The 20,748-nt window shown below is 49.4% G+C and overlaps 2 protein-coding genes across 2 annotated transcripts in view; both read right to left on the bottom strand.

Moving 5' to 3' along the window:
• Positions 1-3,168: 3,168 nt before the first annotated feature.
• On the bottom strand, positions 3,169-11,870 carry DEGS1 (delta 4-desaturase, sphingolipid 1). Its single transcript, XM_060643278.3, has 4 exons — positions 11,662-11,870; positions 6,235-6,977; positions 3,532-3,674; positions 3,169-3,448 (listed from the first exon to the last, which is right to left on the bottom strand). The coding sequence occupies exons 1-4, from the start codon at positions 11,741-11,743 to the stop codon at positions 3,406-3,408; spliced, it is 1,011 nt and encodes a 336-aa protein (XP_060499261.1). The 5' UTR covers positions 11,744-11,870; the 3' UTR covers positions 3,169-3,405.
• Positions 11,871-13,936: 2,066 nt separating this feature from the next.
• The window catches only part of FBXO28 (F-box protein 28), a 38,211-nt gene continuing 31,399 nt past the window's right edge, over positions 13,937-20,748 (bottom strand). Inside the window, exon 5 of the mRNA XM_060643276.2 lies at positions 13,937-14,171. Within this exon, the coding sequence (XP_060499259.1) occupies positions 14,107-14,171 (65 nt within the window). The 3' untranslated portion in view covers positions 13,937-14,106. The remainder of the gene's footprint in view (positions 14,172-20,748) is intronic.

Below are 20,748 nucleotides of genomic sequence, written 5' to 3'. Positions count from 1 at the left end.
CCCACAAAGCCCCCATTCTCTTCCTTTCGCCGGGGCCACCGATAAAAGGACGTGGGCTGTGAACACGCTCTTTGTGTGTCTGCGCATCCTGCCTTTTGGGAGAAAATGCCAGGTGTGTGTCCCAGGCCAAGAAGGGGTGTGTCGCACCCCCACGCAGCCCCGTGACAGACGACACGTCTCGGACAGGGTCCCAACCCCTTGCTGAGCCACGCCCGCCTGAGCTGCCTTCCCAACCGCCCCGAGGCTTGCGTGTGTCGGTGTGGGGAGAGCTTCCCTCCGCTGGGCCCTCCTGGGCCGTCGGCCACGGCGGGCCGGACCCGGCGACCACAAAGCCACGAAGCCGCCCTCTTCCCCCCTGCTCCTCATTCTGTGTCCTCAACCGCGTCAACGACTTTCCAGCCAAAGTGCACCCGCCCGATGCAACCTGCACGGCCTGCCCTTCTCCCACTTGGGGCTGCCCGGGAGGTGGCACTCGCCTCCGCCCCGCGTGGCTCCCGCCCTCTGTCTCCTCCCCCGGCCTCCCCACCAGCTGCTGCCGCTCCAGGGTCTCAGGCTCCTGGGGTGGCGTTTCCGGGCCCACCGGCCCATCCTTCTTCATTCCACGTGACTAAGGCTCCTGGAAGACGCTCCGGCAAGACAAGAGAGAACACATTGCCTCATCCGACGCGCAGCCTCCCAGCCGGCAGGGCGAGTGCAACAGGCGCCGCGGCCGTGGCCCGGCCGCTCCGCACACACCCTCGGGCCAGTCTCTCGGGCCCCACGTTTCTTCCCGAGAAAGTGTGGGCTCCCTCCGTGCTAGCCCAGTACGAGTTACGCAGTGGCCTGCAGGCGGCTGTGTGCCCCCCCTCGGCCGTAGCCGCACGGGACCCCCCTGTTTTGGGGGGATCTCTGATTGCACACACAGTCCTCGCCCCAGAGCATCAGCTCTTTAATTTGGGACCGGGTTCTGGCCGCGTCCTCACTGCCTGACGCAGTGCCTGTAGACTGAATAAGGAAATGCATTTTTGCTCTGAGTTCACACGCGGATGTTCCAGAGTGGCATTTTAGGCCGGCCCTTTCCTCAGCTTCTGCTTAGGTGCTCGGGGGCGTCGGGGTGAGGCCCTCGCCTCACCTGGCGCTCACCACGCCCGGCAGCCGTGTGCACGCCGCCCGCGTCTCCTTGGTCCCCTTCCTGTGCACGACGGGCACGTCACTTAGGGGAGAGCGATGCTGGCGTAAATACTGAACCTCTCTGGCAGGCTCGTCTGCAGAGGCGTCGGCCGGCATCCACATCGGGGGCCTCACGGGCAGCGGAGGGGCTGGGGGAGCTGCCCTGCCCTCCCCCCGGTGCCACCTCCCACCCAGCGCCACCCTCCCCCCAGGAGAAAGTGGACACAAGAGGAAGAATCTGAGGAGTCCGGCGGCAGCTTGGGCTTTGGGCTTTTTGGCTAACCCCTGCTGCGACACGTTCGATAAAAAGCCAAACTCTAAAACGCCAGAGTTTGGATGGTTAAAAGTTTAAACCCCAGAGATACAGCCTGACCACAAGCACGTAGGAAGTGCTCGCCCAGGCCCTGGAAGGAACTCGTTCTTGCGTGTTCCTGAGCCGGGCTCAGCAGATAAGCCGCCCCTGCCACTCGCCCAGGGCGGCCTCGGGCCAGTTTCGGCGCTGCCAAGCCGTCTTCTGTGTGCGTCGCGGAAGGATGAACCCAAGGAGGCCGGATGCAGGCTCCGCGAGCGGTAGGGTCGCTGTCTTCGGAACCCCACACGCCCTCCACCTTTGGCTTTGTTCGAGGACCATCTCCGTAAGTTGCTCTCCATCTACTACGAGCCCACCTCAGAGCCAAGCGTGGACCCTGCTAGGTCTGGCAGATGACAGTAAAGATCTTTCCTGCCCCCGGGAGCTACCGCCTCACGGGGACACAAACCACACATGTATAAGCAGAACGCGGGGCCGTGAATCATTCGGGGAGTCCAAGAGCGGCGCTGGACTGCTGGGGAGTGGGGACAGGCCGCGAGGGCTGGCGTGAGTTCTGAGGTGAGCCAAGCAGACCGGAAGGGGAAAGGAAATGTGGGCAGAAGGGAGTTGTGCAAAGCCACGGGAGGATTTCACACGCCCCGCCCTGGAGCTCCCCGGGCGCCGGGCCAGAGGCCTCTCTTGGGAAAAGTCACTGCTGGGGACAGAAAAGGGGCTGCTGGGTTAGGAGACCCACCACCCAGGTGAGGACAGGTGACGGGACCGCCAGCCGCAGGCCTGGGGAAGGGTTAAGCGTGTGCACCAAGTATATTGAGGGTAACCAACTGGGCGTGTACTTGTGCAGTGACGGGGCTCGGAGAAGGCAGAGCCGCCTGACGGGGGGGATTCGGGGGCCATCAGCCTGCGTGGCTGCGTCCCGCAGGCAAGGACAGCAGGAGAGGACACAGCAGACTCAACGCATCGAGTCCGGGGCGTGCTGCACAGATGGTGTCGTCTGTCATCGCGTCAGTGCTCTGAACGCTGCTCACTGTTCACGCGATGGTTCTGTAAGCAGTAGTTCGGGGACCGGGGATTTTCCCAGGCGGGAGGGCCAGGAGGGGAAAGCAAAGTCCTGTGGGGGTGAGACGAGGTCTGTCAAGCAGGTTTGCTGGCCCTTCGGAGGCCAAGGCTTCTGTTTTCACCCTGAGCGGGGCGGTCATGACGTTAGAGGAATTTTGTCACATCTCACAGCACGGCTACCTGAGGGCTGTGTTGGAGACCTCCTTGACTTTTTGATCCCGCGTATCATCTTTAAATACTGTACCGCATTACACTAAATTCACCCACGTGACCGTCCGGGGACGCAGGGCTGCGAGCCTGACACCCGGGATGCCGGCTGCCGGAAGCCGCTCCCTGCCACCAGATCGCAGCCCGCTTCCGCTGCAGTGAGACGACACAAAACCTCAGCTCAGCTGCTCCTAATTTGAGTCTGTGCGTCTGAAAAAGGAAGTGAAATGTTGGATGTGATTAAACGCAGCAACTTCTTTGGGAACAGGCTACGAGTTTCAGCAGTGTGATGTAAGTTCCGTGTACAATAGGAGAAATTAAAAATTCAGCTTACAGGGAAAGAGGTGTCCGGATCGTTCTTTTTGGAGGGCAGTGACATTTTGAAGTAGACTCACCCCAGTACCGTATTAGATGAGGACAGTCAAGTATGAAAATGTCACAAACGCTACCGTGATTAATAGCTCAGTTTATTAGCTGTTTTAATAAAGTACAACTTGATAGTGAAAATAACATACTAGAAAGAGCTTTTTTTAAAGCTTTTTTATGATATGCTTACAAAACCTCAGACACCAGGGAAAACTTCCCCCACGATGACGCAGCACACACGTCTCCCGTGAGCGCAGCTGAAGGCGGCCAGGCGGGCCGGCTGTTGACAGCCAGGTAAGCTCCTGGTGGCGCGGGGGTCACGTGCAGACACCGTAAGAGGGGCTTCTCAACATCGCGGTCCTGGATGAATAATGCAGAAACGCCACTTTTCAGCTGTGGTGAAGTTTCACAGAGGACCTTCCTTCGGCCGTAGCGACACTTACTCCAGTGCTGCCTGGCCTTTCTGGTGCCTCTTCATTCTCGAGTAGGGACTCACTGTATCATCCATCACAAAGTCGTACAGGACTTTGACCCAGGAGGTGTAGTGAGGGAGGCTGTCGTAGTACTCAGCCGCTATCTTCCTCACCTACGAGAGCAAACACACAGCAACGGGGGTAGTGAGCGCTGACCGAGTGCGATCGAACGGGACAGACGGAGGCCCGACACAGACACGGAGAAACCACCAGACCTTCCGCCCTCCGGAAAGCCAACACTTCGGGAAAGGCAGCAGCTTCGGGAATTCTAACACAAGGCAGTTTGCATTTCAACACCAAAATATACTTGACCCTCGAGGACTATGGACTCTTTCCCATCACGCTCTGAACTGTGTATTTTCAATAGGTGAGCTGTGTACGTGAGTTACAGCTCAATAAAATGTTCAAAAGAAACCTCGTCACGCACACTGGTTAACAACGTGCTAGTTACATGCATTGTCACTACTTGGTAAGTACCAGCTATTCGCGGAGGAAGCAGAATGCTCCCTGATACGCACTGGACAGGAAGGGCAGGAGAGGGAAGGCGACCACAGCACTGAGGACGCGGACATGTGTAAGGAGCTAAGGACTAAGACCGCACGCACCGAGCGGGAACCAAGAGGACACTACAGAGCCCTGGGCCTTACGTCAAGTGAACCTGAACCGAGCCCAGTGTGCTGGGGGCTATTCAGGAAACTTGTGAGTTCAAGTACCACTGACCCTCGAACAACACGGTGTGAACCGCGCAGGTCCACTTAACACACAGACGTGTTTTCCAGATACACGGTGCAGTCCTGTAAGTGTGTCCTCTCTTCCTTATGATTTTCTTAACATTTTCCTTTCTCCAGCTTACCTTACTGCAAGGACACAGTACGCAACACTGTAACATACAAAACATGTGTTGACCGACTGTTTACGACTGTTTACGTCATCCGTAAGGCTTCCGGTCAACAGGAGGGCTATTCGCAGTTACATCTGGGAGGAGTCAAAAGTCACATGTGGATTTTCAGCCATGCGGGGAGTTGGCACCCCAACCCCGGTGTTGTTCAAGGATCAACTCTATGGTTAATGTTGAAAAAATGACTTTGTCCAAAGGGCAACCACCTTTATAGCCTCTTTAAAAAGTAAGTAAAGGGGCGCCTGGGTGGCTCAGTCGGTTAAGCGTCCGACTTCGGCTCAGGTCGTGATCTCACAGTTCCTGAGTTCGAGCCCCACCTCGGGCTCTGTGCTGACAGCTCAGAGCCTGGAGCCTGCTTCGGATTCTGTGTCTCCCTCTCTCTCTGTTTCACCACTGCTCAGGCTCTCTTTCTCTCTCAAAAATAAATAAACATTAAAAAAATTTTTTTAAAGTAAGTAAAAAGTCCCCTTCCTCAGGGCAGAAGTGAACACAGGCCGCACACTGTCTTCAGGCCTGTACTCGGCCAGAAAGACACAAAGTAGCTGTGCCAGTGTCACATTAAGATGCTTTCAAAGTTGTCTTCAGCTGTGTGGTTTCCATTTTATTTTGAAAAACGTGAAGATTAGAGAAAAGTTGAGAGAAGAGTAAAACAGACACATGCCCTTTCCCCAGGCCCCCCAAGGGAAACCGTGAGTCTCTCTCTCTGCACAGATTCATACCACGTGATTTGCTTTCTTTGCTGAGCCTTTTGAGAGTAAGTTGCAGACATTCTGTGACAACCTACGCTCACGTTCCACCTCAGTATTCCCCAAGAACAAAGACCTTCTCCCACAAAGCCATGGGAGCCATGTTCACACTCAAGAAAGTGAGTATCCGCACGGTATTAGCTATTACACGGTATAGGTTGAAAGCCTCCCCACGGACCCAAAGTCCTCTGTCTCGATTTTTCCTTCCTCAAGCACAAATCCAGTCCACAATGATTTGTCCCCATTTAGTGTTCATGTGATGTGTGTCTGTCATCAGTCAGCATTTAAAAACCTACAGGGAAATCCAAGCGTGTTCCTTCATGTGCTCCACAAACAACACACGCAAGTCTGACGGGCAGGGAGACAGACAGTCCCTGCCCGCGGGACGTTTGCAGCTCTGGAATGGATCGTTCACAGACCGTGCAGGCCAATTCCATAGGACGTGTGTATTTCCCAACAAGCCAGCACATAAATCTTAGCCGAGCCCATCGATCTGACAGTGATAAAGCAACGTCAGCTTCGGCTCCTTTTACATAGGCAATGCTCGATCTCGGATATACTTTGCAAGCTGGCAGACCCTTAGCTCCTAACCCCCAAGGGCCACCCCCAGACTTAGGGATTCGGAGAGTAAACCCTGTAACACTGGGGGGGCGGACTCGGGATCTCTACTTGTCGTCTGCTTTGATGAGCAACTCAGGTGGACAAAATACATTAGATTCCTTTTAAAACGGACAAGTTACAGGCACCTGCGTGGCTCAGTCAGTTAAGTGTCTGATTTCGCCTCAAGTCACAATCTCACCATTTGAGTTCGAGCCCTGCGTTGGGCTCTGTGCTGACAGTTCGGAGCCTGGAGCCTGCTTGGGGTTCCGTGTCTCCCTCTCTCTCTGCCCCTCCCCTGCTCATTCTCTCTCTCTTTCTTATAAACATTAAAAAATAATAATAATAAAAAATAAAATAAAATGGGCAAGGTACAACTGATTTTGGTCATATGACCATCAGAAATTAGAATGTTTCAAATCCTTTACTTACCAGTGGGAGGTTTTTCCCGGGAACGTTGGGGAAGTCATGGTGTTCGTTGTGGTAACCCACGTTGAAGGTGAGTAGATTCAGAGGCCCATAATACGAGTAAGTTTCATGTCCCTTTAAGAACATGTAATGTTCGGCTATAAAATGTCCAGAAATCGGATGCAAACCTAGACCGAGTAAGGATGCTGCCAACATGTAGACTAAAGATCTAATTCCAAAAACGTAGTAAACTATAATGTCGAAAGTGATCTGGATCACAGTATTAATCACTTCCAGGTAAGAAATCGGTTTGGGGTTGATGAACAGAGGTCGAAAAGCATAAAAGAGAGGCTGAAGGATGACCCACACGAACTTTCTGAAAGTGGTACAGAAAAACCAGCCTTCGAAATCGGTGGGAATGTCCACATCGATGCCGTCACCCCCAAGGTAGCGATGATGGTCCATGTGATACCTCTTGAAGGAAACTGAGTATGGAACACCAATGGGAAGATTAGCAAATATTCCGAACCAACGATTCCACAGAGCTCGGTTGTTGCCGAAGGCGCTATTGTGGGAGACCTCATGGATGGCCAGGGTCATGGAGTGGTTAATGCAGCTGCCGAAGGCGTACGCCCAGAACAGGACCCACTTCCAATCCAGGTCCTTCACCAAGTAAAACGCAACCAGCTGAGTGAGAACCATCAGCACTATAATCCAGATCAAGTTGGGATCGGGTTTCATCAAGGACTTTATCTCTGGATACTTCGCTGTGAAGAAAAAACAAACGATCAGGAACTGAGCAGAGTACATAATAGTTCTGTGATTCTAATTAAGCCAACACCGTTAACTTAACCCATGAATTAATTTTTTTCTCCAAATCATTAAATGCCCTCTATTAGAGGGAGGGGTATGTTCTCATAGTAAAGGTACAAAGTACCATGTCGCCACAAATTGAGAATGTATGCAGTAAAAATTAGCCTCAAAATCTAGAGTCTCCATACTAACAGAAAGAAAGTCACACGAGTAAAGATTTCATGGTATCCGATTCCCTTTTCACCCCTAGTAATTCTTTGTATATAAAATTTATAAGTTTTACAAAGTTGTGATCATAGTCTGAGAAATCTATCCTAGTGTCTGACAGAATGTATTATATACTTATGACAATGCATGTATATACTTATATATAAAATGCATGTGCAATCTATTTGCACATATAAATACTATATTACAGACAGTATGTACTGAGATTTCATAATTTCCTTTACAGTGACTAAATCACTTCTGGTTGCCAGTTTTAACTTCTACCCACTTCCCTATTTGTAGACATTTAGATTTCTAATATTTTTGCCAGCGTAGGCTTCTTACAGTCATCAGGATAATACAGAAAGGATTCTGCTGATTTACAATGCCACTTTCCTAAGGGCTCATTTCTGTGTTATAACTGCTAATTTGTTGGGTTCTTATTCTCTCTGTTGAGCACATGCACAAATATCCAAGCAGGAGGAAAAAGACCAATAGCAAAAACTCTGCATCTCAGCACGTGTCCCCCAAGGGCAAATGCTGACTCTTCTCTGGTCTCACGGCCTGCCTGTGGAGGGAAGCCCAGGCATGATGAACCTTTGGTTTTATGTGCTGCTGAGTAGGTTTGACCCAGGACGGCATAAGAACAAAAGACCTTTTAATTTTTTTTTTTTCTTAATATTTATTTTTGAGAGAGAGAGAGAGAGAGAGAGAGAGAGACGGAGCATGAGTGGGGGAGGTGCAGAGAGAGAGAGAGAGAGGGAGACATAGAATCCGAAGCAGGCTCCAGGCTCCGAGCTGTCAGCACAGAGCCAGACGTGGGGCTCGAACCCATGAACCATAAGATTGTGACCTGAGCCGAAGTCGGGACGCTTAACCGACAGAGCCCTCCAGGCGCCCCAAAGGCCCTTTCTCTGGAGACGGGTCATTCAGAATATTTTTGAAAAGATACGGAAGGGAAAAGTGCAGCTTCACCCTCTTTTCCCTACATGTGACATGACGAACTCAACCAAAGCTTAAACTACAAGGCAGGAAGCAATTTCATCCAGTTTTATATATGAGACATGGGGGTGGCGCTAACCCCCGGTGAGTAACTCCCACTTCTCTCTCTCCACTCCCTCTAATCTTTGTTGATTTAGTTCATTTCATCAAATGTTAATCAGGTTGTAGGCAAGAGACCAAAAAAAGTAACCCTACAGGCCTAGACGTGAATTAGTTTAAAACCAATTTTCCTCATATGAATGAAGAGTTGTTCAGTCATTCGTTAAAATAGGAGCATTTGGGGAGCAATTTCCACCACAGGAGAACAACTGTTCAGTTAATTGGTGGATAAGCAGTAACTCACTGGTACTAAAATATGTACTTCTGTCTAGACAGAGCTCCAGTATTTTCACCTTATATAAGGATTCAATGGACACGTCTGCCACAGCATAGAAGGCGATACGCATTTTACAGTGTTCTAAAATCAGGAGGGGCACGTGGGGGGCTCAGTCATTTAGGCCTCTGACTCTTGATTTCAGCTCAGGTCATGATCTCCTGACAACACCCCACCCCACCCCACGTCCCCAGTCCCATGTCCCTGCTCTGCGCTGACAGGGCAGAGCCTGCTTGGAATTCTCCCTCTCTTCCTGCCCCTCCCCTGCTCACGCTCTCTAACCGAACATTTAAAATAAAAGATAAAATGATGAAACTCCTATGCATTGTTCTCCAGGACAAATCAAGTTGTCCCAAGTGATTCTGTACCAAATTCTTGAAAAGCTTATTTTAGTCTGTAAAGTCTATGCTATGATGGTACCAATATGAGTAAACAGGGAAAGAGCTTTCTCAACAAATGGTGCTGCGACAGCTGATTATCCACATGCAAAAGGATGGAGTTGGACCCCTTCCTCACACCATACACAAAAATTACCTCAAAACAGATCACAGACCTCAATATAGGAAAACTATAAAATTCTTACAAGAACACAGAAGGAAATCTTCATAACCTTAGATGGCTTAGATACTATAACCAAAAACATAAGCAACAAAAGTAAAAAACTGATAAACTGCACTAGCATCCAAAAACGTTGGTGTTGCAAAGGATACCATCAAGAAAGCGAACCCACAGAATGGGAGGAAATGTTTGCAAATCACCTACCTCATAAGTGACTTGAACCTAGAATGCAGGATGAACTCTTAAAGCTCTTACCATTCGTTACCCAATTTAAAATGGGCAGAGAGTCCGAACAGAGTTTTCCCCAAAGCAGATATACAAATGGCCAACAAGCACACAAAAGGTGCTGAACATTATTAGTCACTATGAAGCCAAAATGAGCTACCATTTCACATGTGCTAGAAGGGCTATGTCGAAAGTCAGGCAATGACAAGGATGTGAAGAAACTGGAACCCACGCGCGTTGCTGGGGACCATGTCAAATAGCACAGCTGGTTTGGAAGGGTCTGGCCCTCCCCTCGAAATGCTAAACACAGAGCTACCAATGACCTGGCAATTCCACTCCTGGCTAGCTACCCAAGAGGAATGAAAACACATCCATCTGATAACTTGCCTGTGAGTGTTCACCGCAGCATTATTCGTCGGTGTCAAAAGGTGAAAACAGCCCCACAGTCTACCAGCTGGCGAACGCACAAGCGAAACGTGGACCATCCATCCATACAATGGAGTACTACTTGGCCGCTAAAAGGAATAAAATGCTGACATGCTACAATATGGATGAACGTTAGGCTAAGGGAAAGAGGCCAGCCACAAGAGACCAAGGACTGCATGAATTCGCTTATAAGAAATGTCCAGAAGAGGTAAATCTGGAGAGACAGAAAGTAGATCAGGGGTTGCCCAGAGCTGAGGAGTGAGGGAGACTGATGAACACAGGCGCTGCTTTTCTCCGCCCAAAACACAACACTTTCACACACATGTCTTGTCATTTAAGTGTTACCTTTCCTGAGGTTATTCCCATCTCCGCTCCTGAAATGGGACATTGAGCAGTATTTGCACCTATGCTGAAGATTTTCATGGAGACACTTATCAATGACATTTGTCACTCTCCAAGTGAAATGGTTCAGTGATGTTAAGTATGTGGGAAAAGGCTCGTTGCCGAGATAAGCATCAGTAAGCACCTTTCCACTTCCTTGATTTTCTGAATATTAAATAGATGGCTAACTTCCAGTATTGAGGCGTTGGGTTTTTACAAGGTGGATACCAGCTTATTCTTGTGTAGCACGTTGATAAGTCATCAGTAAAAAGTATCATTATGCTATCTCTTCGTCTAAGTGATTTGCATCATATTTGCTTTAATTAAAAAGCACACATCCAAGGGCACCCGGTGGCTCAGTCGGCTAAGCATCAGACTCTTGGTTGCCGCTCAGGTCATGATCTCAGTTCGTTAAGCTGGAGTCCCAAGTCCAGTCCCCAGCGGGGCTCTGCCTGGACAGCCTGGATCCTACTTGGGAGTCTCTCCTTCCCTCTCTGCCCCTCCCCCACTCGTGCTCACTCTCTCTTTCATAATAAATAAACTTAAAAAAAAAAAAGAAAACACGCAACCGTATAGGTTCAAGCTACCACTTTACTGATTCGATTTTTTTTAATGCATTTTAAGTGGACCTACTAACTCTTGTTTGCAAACAAGCGTGAAACTTCTAACTTTAGACACCCCAGCAAAAAAAGCTTGCTCTCCCTTTTCACTGGGCAAATTGGTGCTGAGACAAAAAATAAAAACCAGTTAAGTACTACTCCTATTGCACTCAGCACCCATCAGTTTTCTGATTTTTTCCAAGAAGTTAAAAGCACCCGCCTTGGAGGCAACGTGACCGCAATCAGAACTCCCCCTGGAACGGCTCACTCGCCCTTTACCTACTCCTCATCTTTAACATGGGGTAACAGCCACCTCGTTATTGCGAGGCCCTACCCCGGGGCACGTCTGTGGCCCACGCAGCACGCTGCCCGGGCCCAGCATCTGGGGCCTCCGGGGAGGGGGGCCCTGCAGACCGCGAGAAGCCTCCATCCGCGGGGCCGAGCGGGGCCTAGCTCGCCGGCGGGGAAGGGCCCCGAGTCTGCGGCGGGGACCAGCCGGCGCTCCTCCGAGCGTCCGTCCTCCCCGCGCCCCCGCTCCGGACTACGCCCTGCTCCGCGCACGCCCGCGGCAGCGCCCCGGGGGCCGTGGGGGAGGGTCTCCGAGCCGCCGAACCGCCCGCCGGGGCCGCTCCACGCCCGTGCCGCCACCGGGGCCGCAGCCGGGCCTCCCCGCGCCGACCGCCGGGACCCCTCCCTCCCCGCCCCCCGCCGCCGGGGCCGCTCCACATCGGAACCCCCTCCCCCGCAGGGACCCCTCCCTCCGGGCCCTTAACGGGCCACGGGCGCCGGGGAGCGCAGGCCGAGCGCAGAGCGCGCCCCGGCGGCGGGAGGCCGCGCGCACATAACGGGGCGCGGGCCGGGCCTCACCCAGGATCTCCTGGCGCCGGCTGGCGTGGGGCTGGTCAGTGTAGACCCACTCGAAATCCTCTCGCGCGACGCGGTTCCCCATGGCGGCGGCTGGCGGGCCCCGCTCCGGCTCTCGCTTCCGGCCCGGCTCCCGTGAGGCGGCTGCGGCGGCGGCTCCCGGCTCTTGTCAGCCGGCGGCGGGCGGAGCGGCGGAGACAGAGGCCGGGGCGGGGCCCCGCGGTCCTCCCTCTGGCCCCGCCCCCGTCGGCCTCGCCCCGTCGGCCCCATTGGTCCCGCCCTTTTGGCTCCGCCCCAACGGCCACGCCTGCTCCGTTGGCCCCGCCCCGCCGCCTCCCGGCTGCCTACGCGGAAGGCGGGCTCTCCCGCCGCCCGGTGGCGCCACGGCGCGAGACCTCGGGTGAGCTGTGCCGCGCGGGCGCTCGGCGGCGCCTGTCGGCCCCTGCGGGAAGCGGGGCCCGCAGGAGAACGCGGGTGCGCGGCCGCTGGGGGCCGACGAGACGAGAAGCCGCCGCCGGCAAGGAGAGGGAAGGGACGAGGACCTGCCTGCCCCCGCCGTCCAGCCTCCGCCGTCGGGGCCGGTCGCCGCCACGGCCTGTCCTGGGAGGGACGGCGGTCACACAGCCCGTTCCCACCTCTCCTGTCGAGAAGAAACTTGGGCTGAAACTGCAGAAAGGAAGATGAAGTTCAAAAAAAAAAAAAACACGATTTAACCCCGCGTCCCGTCTGTCAGAGAGGAGCTCAGAGCTGCGCGGCCTGCAGCCTCGGCGAGGAGTGGGCGGGCTTGGGGTGAGGGTCCCCTCCCCGTGCCAGGTGGTCCCCTCCCTGTGCCAGGAGGTCCCCTCCCTGTGTCAGGAGGTCCCCTGGCTGGTGGGGACCGGGGGTTCCAAGCCGACGGCTGACGGTCCCCTCCCCGTGTCAGATGGTCCCCTTCCCGTGCCAGGTGGTCCCTTGGCTGGTGGGGATGGGGGTCCCAGGTCGACGGGCTGAAGGTCACCTTCTGGGAGAGGCCGAGACCGCAGTTGGGTTGGGTGTTAACGTCTCGGTTTGCCGACTGGGACTCGGCCCGAGTGAGTCCGTTTGGGGCCTTGTCTCCTTCCGAACAACTGCCCCCTCTTCTGACCCGCCCCTCGGCCTGCCTCAGGACGCCAGAAATGGGAGGCCTGGGCGCCACTCCCCGCTTGCGCTCTGCAGGCCCGGCAGCGTGTGCTGACGCCCCGCGGTCGCGACTTGAGGCTCACGCCTTTTAAGTGGCTCCTCGTCTTCCCTCCTCTCCTGCGTTCCAGTCGCGGGGGGCCGATTCGCCCGGTGGTCAGCGCTGCGCACAGGCCTCCGCAGCTTCTGAGAGAGTCCAGCCGGCCGGCGAGACCGCGGTGGTCCCGCTCAGGGTGGCCCCGGCGTCGGGAGTGCGCTTCAGAGCCACGGCCCCCGAGACCCGAACCAACCGAAATCGAGCCGGAGAAAGACCGTGTTGAGGGAGTGACCTTTCTACGTGAAGTGGCTCGTTCGGTGATTTCAGGAGGCTGTTTCAGCTTCGGCAGAAACGTTAATACTGTGGTGGTGGCCGCAGCACGGACGCCTCCTTGTGCGACCAAGACACGATCAAGGCCTGTCCTGCCATCGGAAACAACTCTGTCCTTGCAGAGATGCCTGCCACTGGTAAGATCCGGTTTAGATAATCATGAGAACGTGGGGGTGCGAACGTGCTGTGACTTGCGTAGGTGTTTGTGTCTAACTGGGCGAGTGCAGTTATCATTGGAGAAAGGTAAAAGCAAGGCACTGGGTGCTGTGGCCATGAAGATCGGACTCTACGAGTGAGTTCTAAGAGGGAGGGGGAATGCGTTGGAAATAGAAGAGAAATTGGTCACGGGGAGGACCAGCCATCTCTAGCATCGTGGACAGACTGGAGTTTTTTTTTTTTTTTGTTTTGTTTTTTTTTTTTCAACGTTTATTTATTTTTGGGACAGAGAGAGACAGAGCATGAACGGGGGAGGGACAGAGAGAGAGGGAGACACAGAATCGGAAACAGGCTCCAGGCTCTGAGCCATCAGCCCAGAGCCTGACGCGGGGCTCGAACTCACGGACCGTGGGATCGTGACCTGGCTGAAGTCGGACGCTTAACCGACTGCGCCACCCAGGCGCCCCCAGACTGGAGTTTTTGATGGCAAAGCCAGCAGTCTGAAAGGTCGCCCCACTGAGCAATGGCCTGGGAGACACAGACGTAGGTGTTACCTTTCCGGGCCATGCCAGAATAAAGGACAAGAGACACGAGAGAGGGTTTTATGTTTAAGTATGACGTCTTGATCTGGCATCTGGGGAAGAAGCAGTCTCCATCGATGACGTCAGCGGCTTCCCTTCCTTGCCGGTTTGTTTCAGAGGTCTCCAGTGTCTGCACAGGACCAGATGGCAGGTGGAGCCTTCTTTTGCGGTGGGATGTGTGCCCAAGGTTCAGGTCCCTGCAGTGTGGCTGAGGACCGGTCCCTTACAAGGAGGTTCAAGCGCAGTCTTTGTCCCTAGTGATCGCAAATCAGAAGGGTGGGAGAGAATTGGAAACATTAATTTGGACAGTCACAGCCAGATATTTGAGCTAGAAACATTCAGGAACCGGTCCAGTTTACGGGCATATAACACATCCTCTACGACAGCAAGACTAGAATCTAATGTCTACACAGGTGCAAACATAGTTTTCCTGTCTAGAATCACCCCCGCTTTTTTTTTCCTACCAAGATAACCACAGTAAACAAATGGTTTGGTTTTTTTTTTTTATGAAATTTGGTCTGATTATCTGCCTAGTGCAGCAAGAATAGCAATTGACCATATAAACTCTTTTATTTATTCTCCTTCAGCTAAGGCAGCAGAAGAGATGGTTTATCATACACGTGTTACGTTCAGCCACAAATGAAAACAGATTTAGTGCTTTAAGTCACAGGCCCAGGGAGTCTCTCAAAGGTGGTGGTTGCAATCAGATGGTGATGGATGTTCTAGATCCATTGAATCAAGCTCTGGGAAGTAGGCTTGCAGTCCAACCACTGGTAGCGGTGTCTCTGGCCTCTGGCTTTCCTTCTTTCCGGGTGCACACGCTACTGGTCTACGTGGACCTCTGCCTCATCTTTCTTCTCTTACGCTTCAGCCTGCGCATTTGCTTCTTCCTCCACTTAGCCTTCATGGCGCAGAGTTTTCCAAGAAGATGGCGCTAAGGCTGAGCCATATAAACTCTTTTTAAGGCTTGAACTTCTCATAAGGGATCTCAGACTGAACTTTTAAAAGCCTCTGAGGGGGCGCCTGGGTGGCTCAGTCGGTTAAGCGTCCGACTTCGGCTCAGGTCACGATCTCACGGTCCATGGGTTCGAGCCCCGCGTCGGGCTCTGTGCTGACGGCTCAGAGCCTGGAGCCTGTTTCAGATTCTGTGTCTCCTTCTCTCTGTGACCCTCCCCCGTTCATGCTCTGTCTCTCTCTGTCTCAAAAATAAATAAACGTTAAAAAAAATTTTTTTAAAATAAAATCATAAAACTAAACTGGGTACAAATTTCCAGAAGAGAAAAACTAGATTCAAGCAGAACAAGAACTAATTATATTGGATTGAATAAACTCATGGAGATAATTGTAATTTTTCTGTGACTTTTTGTTTTAAACACTGCTGCTTCCTTAATGTTTTGTTTTTCTAGACTTAAGGGAAATGTATTCTCTTAAACTATTTGTGAATTAACAGCAATTTGGTAAAGTATACCTTTGTAAATAAAGATGAAATATTTACCTTTTCTCCATACCTGATGCCTCCAGAATTCAGAAACCCTTGAGTATTCATTTCATATGCCATATAGTTCATTAGTTGCATAAGCTCAGTAAGAATCTGTTCTCTTCGTAACAGGAAACAACTGGAAACACTGGCTATTTACCAAGGGTTTGACTGGAATGTCATATTTGAGCGAGAGGTGCATAAACTCAGATATGACCACACAGCTTTCGGGAACTGCTTGGATAAGTCGGTCTGGAGCCTTGTCCATAGGGTTCTTGGCGGCCTTACCAGGTAAGTTAGGAATGTCACTTCCTGGTAGAACCAGGAACCTCGGCATTTTGGGGGGGGGGGGGTCTCAAGAAGACAGGAATTCACCCAAACTGTAAGTATTGCAGGTAACATGTGATGAAAATCCTCGGCTTGGCTTCCTGGCCTCAGAGGCTTTTATTTTTTTTTTTAATGTTTTATTTTTGAGACAGAGACACAGCATGAGCAGGGAAGGGGCAGAGAGAGAAGAAGACACAGAATTCGAAGCAGGCTCCAGGTTCTGAGCTGTCAGCACAGAGTCCGACGCGGGGCTCGAACTCACGGACCGTGAGATCATGACCTGAGACAAAGTCGGACGCTTAACCGACCGAGCCACGCAGGCGCCCCAGTTTTATGATTTTAAAGTTATCAGAAACTTGTACTTTTCAGAGTCCTTTCCATGAATCTCTTTGGAGATGAAGCATTTTGCAGGAATGCTTTTGCAAAAGTATCAAAATAAAACAAGAAAACAGCTTTTTAAATAATAGCCATTCTGACAGGTGTAAGGTGTTATTCCATTGTAGATTTGATTTGCATTTTGCTGATGGTGAGTGATGTTGAGCATCTTTGTGTGTGTGTGTGTGTGTGTGTGTGTGTGTGTGTGTGTGTGTTTGGTTTTATTTCTTTCTTTCTTTGTTTATTTATTTATTTTGAGAGACACAGAGACAGTGTAGGTGGGGCAGGGAGAGAGGGAGAGAGAGAATCCCAAGCAGGCTCCACACTGTCAGCACAGAGCCCGATGTGGGGCTCAAACCCACAAACCGTGACCTGAGCTGAAACCAAGAGTTGGACGCTTAACCTACTGAGCCACCCAGGCGCCCCTGTTGAACATCTTTTCATGTGCCTATCGGCATGAATGTATGTCTTCTTTGTCCTATCAGGTTCTGAATATCAAATTTCAATTTGGACAGTTTCCAACCACAGAGTTACTCAAAAAATCCTTTTGAATGAAATTCATCACCATTCTCATCCCCACCTGGCTTATATTTTTCTATTTTTTCCCCAGGCAGTAATTTTCTTCAAATGATATATTTAAGCTAAATAGTTGCTCCCAACCCCACCCCCCCACAACTTCTTGAAAGCCTGATAAAAAGGGAGCTGCTGTGGTTAAAGTATAAAAGTTGGCCAGACATAGACAAAGAAAAAATAATAGACATTAACAAAGGCTGGAGGAAGAAGGGAAAGGGGAGCTATCATTTAATGGATTCAGAGTTTCTGTTTGGGGTGGTAAAAAAAAGTTCTGGAAATGGATAGTGGCGATGGTTGTACCACATTGTGAATATACTTAATGCCACTTAATTATACACTTAAAGATGGTTAAATGGTAAATTATGTACATTTTAACACACATATATACATAAAGAATAGAGACTTAAGAGAAGTGTGAGACAACAACATTAAGATAATCTATACACATGTAATGGGAATGTAGGAAAAATTTTCAAGTAAATAGTTGAAAACTACACAAATTTGATGAAAAACATTATTACATCCAAGAAGCACAATGGACTCCAAGCTCACGAGCTCAATGGACAAAACAGGAGATCAACACCCAGACATATCGTGGTAAATGCCGAAGGACAAGGAGAAAATCTGGAAAGAGCAGGAGAGAAGTGGCTCAATACATTCAGGGAGACTCCACAGCATTAACAGCTGACTCTTCATCAGAAACAGTGGAGACCAGAAGGCAGTGGGATGGCATATTCAAAGTACTGGGGGAAAACACCCTGGCAACTAAGAATCTTACATCTGGCGAAACTATCTTTCCAATATGAAGGTAAAATACATTTCCAGATAAACACAAACTGAGAGAATTTGTTGCTCAAAGAGTCATTTGATAAGAAATACTAAAGGAAGTTCTTCAGGCTGAGAGTAAGTGACCCCAGAATGTAACTTGAGTCCACGTGGAAAAATAAAGACCATCAGAAAAGCTAAGTAATATAAAAGACGGCATAAACACTTTTTTTCTTCTACTTTCTTCTCTTAACTGACTTAAAAAGCAGTTGTGTAGGAGCACCTGGGTGGCTCAGTTGGTTAAGCGTCTGGCCCTTGGTTTTGGCTCAGGTCTTGATCTCACAGTCCATGAGTTCTAGCCCCACATCAGGATCCACACTAACGGTGTGTACTTGGAATTCTCTCTCCTTCTCTTTGCTCCTCCCCCGCTTGCATGCTTGCTCTCTCTTTCTCTCTCTCTCAAAATAAATAAACTTTAAAAAAGTAAAATAAAAATGTTTTTTAAAAAGCAATCCTATAAAGCAATATGTATATTATTGTATTGTTGGCCCTATAGCATATAGAAATATAAAATATTTAACAATAACAGCACAAAAGATGTGATGGGAGCAAAGCTCCCTGGGATCAAGGAAGTGACACCAGATGGTAACTCAAATCCACAGAAACCAATGAAGAGAAATGAAAATGGTAAGTAAGAAGGCTAGTATAACACACTCTATATACAGTTTCTCTCCTCTCAGTTTCTTTCCGAGGCATAAAATCATATAAACTAACAACTGTAATGGTGTATTTGGGAACTGTAACATACACAGATGTAATATGTTTAACGATAATAGCACAAAGTGGAGGAAAAAGCAATGGAACTATATAGGAGTAACATTTATATGTCACTGGAATTAGGTTACAGTAAACTTGAAATATTCTGATAAGTAAGTTGTATATGGTAAGCCCCAGAACAACCACCATGAACATAACCAAAACATGTAGTGAAAAAAAATCATTAAAGGAATTAAAACTTTACACAAGAAAATATTCACTACATACAAAAGAAAGTGGTGAGGAGGAATAGAGGGCGGAAAAGACATGAGACATATAAGAAACAAAAAGTAAAAATAGTAAAGATAAATCTAGCTATCTCAGTAATAACATTAAGTGTGAATGTATTAAAGAATCAAATCAAAAGGCAGAGATTGACAGACTAGATAAAAAAATAAGCTCCAGCCACAGATCTTCCTTGACTTTCAATAGGGTTGTGTCCTGATAAACCCACGGTAAGTTAAAAATATGAACTCTAAGTCAAAATACATTTTTGTAGGTTACACCTAACCTACAGAACATCATAGCTTAGCTTTGCATACTTTAAAGGTGCTCAGAACACTTACACTGGCCTACAGCTGGGCAAAACCACCTAACACAAAACCTATTTTATAATAAAGTGTTGAATATCTCACATAACTTATTGAATATACTGTACTGAAAGTGAAAAGCAGAATGGTTAAGTGTATCAGTCGTTTACCCTCACGACCACATGGCTGCCTGGATGCTGTGGCTCACTGCTGCCTCCAAGCGTCACCAAACAGTGTTGCCTCACACAGGAAAAAATAAAAATTCAAGGGGCGCCTGGGTGGCTGAGTTGGTTAAACGTCTGCCTCTCCGTTTTGGCTCAGGTCACGATCTCACAGTTTCATGGATTTGAGTACCACGTCCAGTTGTGCTGACGGCTATTGTGCTGACGGTGGGGAGCCTGCATGGGATTCTCTCTCTCCCTCTCTTTCTACCCCTCCCCCACTCACTCTGTCTCTGTATCTCTCAAAATAAACTTAAAAAATAAATAAAAAAATAAAAATTCAAAATTCAAAGCACTACTGAACGCATATTGCTTTCACACCATCATAACATTGAAAAATCATGAGCCAAACCATCTTAAGTTGGGGACTATCTGTATATAGTGACTACAAGAGACGCACTTCTGATTCAGAGATACAAATAACTTGAAAATAAAATAATGGGAAAAGATATATCATGCAAACAGCAACCACAAGAAAGCTGGAGTGGTTTTGCAAATATCAGACATAACAGACTTGAAACATAAAGGACATTTTATAATGCTAGCAAAACTGATAGAAGTGAGGGGACAAGTAGTTCAATAGTAATAGCTGGAGACTTGAATAATGGAGAGAACAACTAGACGTGATCCACACGGGAATAGAAGACTTGAAAACTCCATGAACCCACTAGACCTAAAAAGTATCTGTAGAGCACTCTATACAAAAATAGCAGAATATGTATTCTTTTCAGATGCACATGGAACATCCTCTTGGATACACCACATCTTAGGTCATAAACTAAGCTTTGGAAAGTAAAAAGGATTGCAATGATACAATGTTTCTGAGCAATGGAATGAAAGTCAAAATAGAAAGAAATTTGGGGAATTCACATATATGTGGGAATTAAACAACACAGTCCTAAATAACCCTTGGGTCAAAGACACAGTCGCAAGGAGAATTAGAAAAAAACTTTGAACTGAATGAAAATTAAGACACAGTGGGGCGCCTGGGTGGCTCAGTCGGTTAAGCGTCCGACTTCAGCCAGGTCACGATCTCGCGGTCCGTGAGTTCGAGCCCCGCGTCAGGCTCTGGGCTGATGGCTCGGAGCCTGGAGCCTGTTTCCGATTCTGTGTCTCCCTCTCTCTCTGCCCCTCCCCCGTTCATGCTCTGTCTCTCTCTGTCCCAAAAATAAATAAAAAACGTTGAAAAAAAAAATTTAAAAAAAGAAAAAAAAAAAAAAGACACAGAACACCAAACGTGATGAGGCGCAGCAACTCAGTACTTAGAGGGAGATCTATAGCTGTCAATGCTTTTTTTATTCCCAACATTTCATTTTTTTTTTACTGTGGTAAAATACACACACACAACATAAATTTACTACCTTAACCATGGTTTATGTGTACAGTTCAGTGATATTAAGTCCATTCATGTTGTGCAACCATCACCACCTGCCAAACTTCAGGACTGTTTCTTTCCATCTTGCAAAACTGAAACTCCCTCCCCGGCTTCTGGCAGCCATCATTCTATTTTCTGTGTCTGATTTTGACTCATCCAAGTACCTTGCGTAAGTGGAATCACAGTATTTGTCCTATGTCACTGGCTATTTCACTCAGCACGATGCCCTCGAGGTTCATCCATGTTGCAGCCGGTGTCAGAGTCTCCTTCCTTTTGAAGGCTGAATAGTATTCCATTGTGTGCATGCACCACGTTTTGCTTATGCATCCGTCAGCGGCCACTTGGGTTGCTTCCACATTTTTGCTATTGTGA

This window comes from Panthera onca, chromosome F1 (assembly GCF_046562875.1).
Source record: "Panthera onca isolate mPanOnc1 chromosome F1, mPanOnc1 haplotype 2, whole genome shotgun sequence".
Taxonomy (NCBI): domain Eukaryota; kingdom Metazoa; phylum Chordata; class Mammalia; order Carnivora; family Felidae; genus Panthera; species Panthera onca.
The sequence above is the reverse complement of the archived record's forward strand: the minus strand, read 5'-3'. Positions and strand labels throughout refer to the sequence as shown.

Excerpts from the sequence above, each read along its gene's own strand:
- DEGS1 (XM_060643278.3), bottom strand. The coding sequence starts at position 11,743 with ATGGGGAACCGCGTCGCGCGAGAGGATTTCGAGTGGGTCTACACTGAC. Across the intron at positions 3,675-6,234 it reads CCGGGAAAAACCTCCCACTG|GTGAGGAAGATAGCGGCTGA; the intron begins GTAAGTAAAGGA and ends TTGCTCTCGTAG. Across the intron at positions 3,449-3,531 it reads AAAGGCCAGGCAGCACTGGA|GACCGCGATGTTGAGAAGCC; the intron begins GTAAGTGTCGCT and ends TTATTCATCCAG.